A 7,679-nucleotide genomic window follows, 5' to 3' on the forward strand; every position below is an offset into this window, starting at 1 on the left:
GAAGAGACGATGACAAAATTTCATTAATTCATAATGCTCAAGGACCTAGAGTGTCGCATGAAGATAACAGGAATATTGATGTTCAATACCTGATGAAGGACAAATTTCCTAGATTCTCTAAACTGGACACTGAAAAATCAATCACCGCTTACAAAATTCTTGTTATTCAAGTGCATCAAGGGTCTTGAAAAGTCAAACTGAAACATATCCACCCCCTTACTGTTGCAACACACAGCACAACAGGTCCCCAAATCCCGAAGAAGGATTTTGAACTCTAATAAAATGTAAATAGTATATTTTGATATATAATGGCTATATCCTCTGATCCATGCTGAACAATAAATTATTCCTATCCTCTGATCCATGCTGAACAATAAATTATTCCTAGTTTAACAATTCCAGTGCCTAATAGCCAAACCTCTGTTTTGTAACTGAAAAGGGGGGGGGGGGGGGGGGTGTCAGCCAGAAATCCCATCACAGACAAACATAACAATAGTAGTAACACAGCTTGGTCTTTTGGTCCCATCACTGTATTTTAAATAATAAATCTAGTTTTAAAAAAATCAAGTTGTAGATTTCCTCATAAGTAATTGCCTGGCTTTAAGAAGCACATAAGAATATGTAAAGGAAAATATATATAATACATTAACATGATCTATATTTATAGTAATTTGTAACATACAACCGCATATTATGAATATTAAGCCAGAGTCCAGAGGAGGTACCATCAAATGTTTCTAACTTTTTACCAGTTCAGCAAGATAGGATCAAAAGGGTGTTTTTCTAAAAAATTAAACAGCCTTTTATGAAATAACACGTACGATACCTCAGCAGCATTTGTCAATAGCACTTTATAAACTTTGAACTACTCCAAAGTGCCCAATCATCTTGCTTGTACTATCACATACCCACAGGTTCTACACTTACTGACATCTTCAAGGCATCACCTACCACTATGGGGTTTTTTTGTTATTTGCCAGGGAACTTCTAGACTTCCTGACACATAAGTGGAGCAATAGCAAGCAGGGTATCCCTGGAAAAATGGTCATTTGTCGCTTAGGGTCATTCATAGATTAACTTTATGATGCTTGTGCCACAAATGCAACTCACAGTCACATCACATATGTGCTAAGCAGCCAGCCTGAGTTTGTTCAGCCTCCCTAACACCTTCCAAACTTGCTCTGCTTGCATGGGGCAGCTGATCTGTGCCTTCACATGTGTTTTGGCTTCAGAAATTTCTAAGAGAAATACAGAATTCACAGCTTTTGCACCTGAAAATACATAATACCTGACAGGGTCTAGCCACAATTTCTCTCAACTGCCTCTGTTACTATACAGACCATGTGAGTTCCTCTACATATAATGAACAATTACTCCTCAGGTGATTTCACTAAAACGCTTCCTTTCAAGCACAGTATGAATTAAAAATTAACTCCACCCCTACCTGATATAACAACAGGTAAGCATGCAAGAATTTTTAAAATTGCACTTTATTGAAGTAATCCATGAAACTATACATTTTATACATTTGTAACTTGTGTAGCCAAGATATAGACAATCTAGGCCTTAGCCTTGGACTAATGTGTTATGTTTTACACCACAAACATTTGGTATGAATTGCCCAGTTTACCATACATAAACAAAAAGTTCTCCATTAACCCCCATATTTCACTCAATTTCTTCAAAGTACAAAACTAAGGTTAATCTTAGATAAGCTGCCCACTCTTCTATCTTTGCAAGAGAGAAGGATGGTCTTTTATGTAATAGCCTCAGCAGACATTATAAAACAGGACTACCAAGCAGGAAGTCCAAAATTCTCCTTCAATAACAGTGTTTTGCAGACCATGCATGTATTTTCTACTAGAACAGTGGTTGTTTTGAAAACTTTTCTACAGAGAGAATTTAATATTTTGCAACATAAAATAAGAAGTATTTTTATCTTGTATGGATCTACTAGCAAAGTATTAAGAAATTTCTTTCACTATTTTAAAATTCCATAGCATAATCCCATTTCTTTTACTGTAGCTTCACAGACCATACAGCTGTAAGAGCAAAGGAAAAGTCTATAAATCTGCTAAGTCTTCATCATATTGCAGACAGCTATACTTTTTTTTCTATCTTATTCCAGTCAAATAGCCTAGCCCTTGAGACAGTTACAACTGCTTTGTACCACTGAATGTACAAGGAAAAAAAAAAAAACCACAAAAATATTTCACTGTAAATGAAATCCCAAGGTAGCATAAAGCCAGCAAGTAGCTTTATGTTACCATATCCTTCAAGCGTGGAACAGCTTTGACTGTGGTCAAACAATCATTACAGAAATGATTACAGTTCAAAATGGAAAAAGAAATCCCTTTCCCTTCACTGAATTCTGAGTAATACCCAGAGGCTTCTCTCCTTCACACAAAATGCTTTGATATTTATTATATAAATAATATTAGTATGTAAATTGAAATTATTTAAGAAGCAATTTATGTAAATAAAAAATGAACAGCCTTCAGAAAACATAGTGTTCACATTGTATTTGCAAGTTCAATTGACTTTTTTCAAGAAGATAAGGTTTTCCGATACATTGTCAGCAAATACTAATTAATGACCTTTACATAGCAACCCATTCCCTGTTTCTGAAACTGGTTTTGTGAAATATTTGTGTACCGTGCCTGTGTAAGTAACTCCTCAAATCCAATATCACAACCTTGAATCACAAGCCAGAGTTTTACTTCAAACATTTCCACATGAAATACACCTCAGCAACAACAGAATAAGCCACGGTGGTGTTCTACAGAAACCACATTTCACACTATTGCATTGACACCATATTCAACTAGTACTACATTCACTCAAGTCTGCTTTCCGGGCATCCTCCTTGTCTGTTTATAAGTAATATTAGTAGATCCAATTAGATGAGTAATTCTACACAAGCTGTTTCATTAGCTGAAAAAGAAGGAACTTGCAAGTCTCAGAAAAATTCACAGAAACTTCAAGATTCATGATGAAATAGACATATTTGCACTGGCTCGCCTCCCACAGGTAATCAAGCATGCAAGCAGCTCTAGGGACAAGACTAGTCCTGTTGACTGCAGGGAGGCAGCACACTAAGTCAGAGGCATATGTTTCTGTGGGATATCAGCAAAGACTATTAGAACTAAACTATCGTTGTTTGTCAGTATGACTCTTCTCGCCAGGTGGGCTGCAGGTAACATCAGTAGCAAAAGAGAGACACCAGCCATGCTCGAGGTCCAGAGCAGAAAGAGCCTTCCCACGACCTCCTCTTTCCTCAGGTTACACTCTCCTTCCCATAAAGCAAGGAATTACTTTAACTAAAAGGATGAAAACACCGTAACAAGCTTCTCCAATACAGGAACACAAAACTGTGGAAATACGACACACACTGAGAAATCCAACAGGATTACATCAAAGGCCAGGTGAAGACACATGTCAATCTAAACAGTAATTTGAGTGTTACATATCTGAACAATGGAAATGGGCACCTGAACAGTAAGAGCAAGGTATTTTCCATGCTGCAAATCATTCCAGTTTTGGGCATATTTCTGTCAACACAACTTTGAAGGTAAGGTTGCTGCTATTACGTCCTAAATAAAGCAGAATTAGCAAAGTCTGTTGCTAGTGTCTTCAAAGTATTTGTTTGCTTTCTACAGAGGTCTAAATATCCATCTGAAGAAAAAGCCTATTGCTTTTATTCTTCTGGGAGCAAACACAGCAAGGTGCTTGAGTTTCAGATCTTTCTTTGCACTAAAAGGCCATTTAGAGTACTGAGATGGAAAAAGTTACCCATATTTGCAGATATGAGAAATTAGAAAGCGAGAAAAGTATAAACCATGAAAACAGAAACTGAAATGAATACAAATGGGGAGCGAGGTGAAATTAAAAAAAAAAGCACCAGGAATGATAAAAGAGAAAGAAAAATTATTTACTGAATTCTAACTGAAAGCTTTGTCACAGCTAATTTAAAATGTTCAGAATCTTCTTTCATTTGTAAAAAGCTGATGAAGGAATGAGCTAAATTAAATGCCAGCTTATTAAGAAAATGAAAAATGCATGAAATTAGCAATATTTTTTACAGTCACCAATATCAAGCTGCCTAAAATCTAGTGGAACAGTAATGACAAAGGGCTGCTTTTGATAACAATTACCCACAGAGTGTTTGGTAATTTATTCTGAAAAGGAAAAGATGTCTAATAGTAACAGAAGAACAAGAATATTGTACTTTGTACTTTTAGTATAAAGTATTTGTCAAATTCAATGCTTACATTGTCTTCACGTTAGATAAACTGATTTGTCCAAACAGCCAGCTACACCATGACTATTCAATCAATACAGCAGCTGCAGAATGGCCAGAAGGCCATAATGCAGCAGAGGGGACTTCACAGCAGAGGATTCACAAGTTTGTTAATTTTTTTTTCTTCTGCACGCATGCATATTTCTAGAGAGTCATGTATATTTAAGCTCAAACATTTCTCCAGAGAATATCCAAATTCTTTCATAACTGTACCAGTCTAACAGAAATCTGGTTGTGGTTTTCACAGACTTCAAGATAAAACCAAACCAAACATAAAAGGACACAAATCCTTAGTAATTCTCCTCTAAAGTAACGCCTCATGATGTTTCTAGTAAGCTGATGCTACCACTCAGTGACAAGCCATTTGCAGTTTTGCAAGCCTATTTTCTGTTCAAACAGTACAGTTTACACACACAATGATATTTTATTTCACACAGCAGAGATGTAGTCAGAAGCCTGAAACAACGCAGCAGGCATTAACGGCCTTGCCTAAAGCCCGTTGGTTTTAGCGGGGATTTGCACCCGTCAATAAAGACAATGCAAAACCTGCTGCCCAGCAGATTAACGTCAGCACAACACATTGTTGAGCTGGGAACACTAGTTTGGGTCTCAGGCTTTGTGTTCTGCTCACTGGGTGGCAAAAGCTGGCCATCCTATATTGCTTTCAAACAACTTTAGCTGAACCCGGTCAGCTTTGCCTACCTCATGAGGGAGCAATATTTGCTTTCCGTTGCCTGAAAGGATCAAAAGGTACCAAAAAAAAAAAAAAAAGTGTATCCATGAAATCTCCCTGATGCCACTTTGAGAGAGAAATTGATGAAAAAAAAATATAGGGGAAGGAAACGTTTGTTATTGTTGACAAGGTAAAGCTTATATTACAGAGTGGAATGTAAATTTTTTATGTCATTTTTTATATTAAAATAGCTTTCGTGGTAGCCACAGGAAAGATTCAGGGTCATATCACATGGGAGAATAAATGATGTACAAGACCATCCTTGTTGAGTCCATTAGATATGGTCTTCTGAAGAGGCTGGAGAGTCTCAGCTCTAGATGCTGAGAACAAGGAATTCTCCTCTAATTCTTGGTATAACTAATATGACATTATTATTTCCCAGAATTTTCAAGTGATTTTTCACATCTTTTCCAATCTGTAGGTTAACTGTTTCCGATACTCCTGAGCATATGTAACAGTGCATTGCATTAATAACCGAACCTCGGTACAAATACAACAAAGGCAAGGAACCTCAACCATTCTGGTACCTTCTGTACTGGCTTTTAACACAGGACAAAGTCCCACAGCAGCACTCAGCCAAACACGTTCTTGCTGCTATGTTCAAACATGTGCAGAGGTCTGCAAAATCTAGTCCAACCACCTCACCCACTTCATGAGTCCAACCTGTGGCCCACAGCACACATTAACTTTATCTGATCACCAGTTAATTATGACATTTCTCCTCTTACGAAACAGAGCTGGAGTCTAGTTTACACTTCGTACTGAAATAACTTGAAACAGAATTAGAGTAGAGAAGTTCTAACAACATTCCTCATGTTTTATCTATCATACCTTACAAAAAATATTATTTTCAGTTTAATCAGTTATTGTCAGAACATGTCACCATGGCCTTCCATTCCATTGTAAACTCCCTTACGTTTTTAACTCAAGTACTCCAATAACTTCCTCAAATTTTTGAGCTTTCACATTTATGCTCAAAGCAGATAAAATGCAGTTTCCTCTAATAAGCTTTATAAATAGAAACACTGCAATTGCCAGTTTCTTGCCCCACCTTGCTTTAAGGCCCATGGAAATACTGTTGGTTTTTAATTACAACCTTACACTGCTGCCTGCCATTTATTTGCTTTCAGAGCTCAGTTACATTTTTCCTCTTCCACTATCTGCAACTGAGCTTGTCAACTATTATTAGACTTCAGAAGTCACTCAGCTGCCAAAGAAGCAAGTACCCTGACTTTGACAAATTTAATAGGATTAGTTCTTTCAGTAAGGACATCAGTACCGAAAGGGACTGTCCTCACCTCAGTACTAAAGACCATCTCTTTTACGCTATATTTGAGCAAGTTATCAGTTATCGCCATGGTAATTTTGGACCTTTCAAGCCTGATGTCATTAATCCTCTTCCTACACTGAATACCTGAAAGGAGATCAGCTGTCTTACAATTATATTCGTGTCTGAATGATCCCAAGAAAACAAACCAGAAACTGCACCAACAAAAGCTCTGCTATAGCGCTCTCAGTACTCGTTCTGACCGTGCTTCCTGCACTGAGAAGCCTTATATTTTTTCTGCTGTGACATTTAAAAATAAATTACTTGTTTCGGTGCAGGCCATCAGTCACATGGGATTCAGTCAGTGACACTATAGAGTGATCACACAAATAAGGAAGTATAGCAAATGGCACAGACTATTTCAGTATGAAATCGTTTAAAAATATTCCACGTGTCCTGAAGAAAACGTTATCTGTTAACGAGGATTTTCAGATAACTAAGTTCCTGTCTAAGGGGGACAGCGAGACCCCCTCAAGGGTACTACTGGGGGCTTTCGGAGGCTCTTTTCAAAGACGAGGAACGCTGGGTGACAACCCAAGCTGTGTTTCAATACCGGGAGCCGTAGCTGCAGGCAGTGCTCCCTTTCACCGCGCCACTCCGTCCAGGTGCTCGGCAGCTCATTCGCACTAACCGACCCCAAGGCAACGCGAGGGCCCCGCGCCCCCCGCGGCTCGGCTCGGACCGCGCGCCCCCCCCTCCCCCCGCCACGGCACCAGCGCTCCCGCCCGCCGCCGCCGCCCCGGCTGCGGGGCGTCCAGCCCGGCGGCGCCCCCGGGCAAACACCGGGGCCGGGCACCGGTGCCCGCGGGGGGGCGGGGGGTGGCCGCCAGGACGGCGGCGGCAGGAGCAGGGGCGCCGCGGCAGCGCAGCGGCATGGCCCCGCCGCCCGCCTCCACGTGCGCCCGGCGCCGCTGGGAGGGGAGTGCGGTCCCGCGGCGGGGCCGCCCGCACCGCACCACACCGCGTCCAGCCCGGCCGAGCCCAGCGCGGCGCGGCGGGACCCTCCCGCCGTGACTTTGGCCGCGCACCGCGGCGGCACGTGTCTCGTCCTCCACCGGGGGCAGCACCGGCGGCACCCAGCGACCCTCCGCTATCCGCTGGGGCTTCTTGGTGAAGAAGAGCCCCTCTCCGCCGCCCGTTACCTCAGTTGCTTTTGCTCCAGCTTGAGCTTCTTGGCTTGCGGCTCCCCCGCTGCCATCTTCGCCCTGGGCGGCGTGCGGCGCGCTCCGCTCGCCTCGGCCCGCCAGCCCCAGCCCGCCCCGCCCCGCCGACCGCGCCGGCACAGCCACCGGGGGGCGGGGGCGGCGAGGCGGGCGGCT

The 7,679-nt window shown here is 41.6% G+C and overlaps 1 protein-coding gene across 1 annotated transcript in view; it reads right to left on the bottom strand.

Moving 5' to 3' along the window:
- ADK (adenosine kinase) overlaps positions 1-7,627 on the bottom strand; it is a 298,584-nt gene extending 290,957 nt beyond the window's left edge. Inside the window, exon 1 of the mRNA XM_069796300.1 lies at positions 7,503-7,627. Coding sequence (XP_069652401.1) covers positions 7,503-7,558 — 56 coding nt within the window. The 5' untranslated portion in view covers positions 7,559-7,627. The remainder of the gene's footprint in view (positions 1-7,502) is intronic.
- Between the last annotated feature and the right edge of the window lie 52 nt (positions 7,628-7,679).

The sequence above is a fragment of the Haliaeetus albicilla genome, chromosome 11 (assembly GCF_947461875.1).
Source record: "Haliaeetus albicilla chromosome 11, bHalAlb1.1, whole genome shotgun sequence".
NCBI lineage: Eukaryota > Metazoa > Chordata > Aves > Accipitriformes > Accipitridae > Haliaeetus > Haliaeetus albicilla.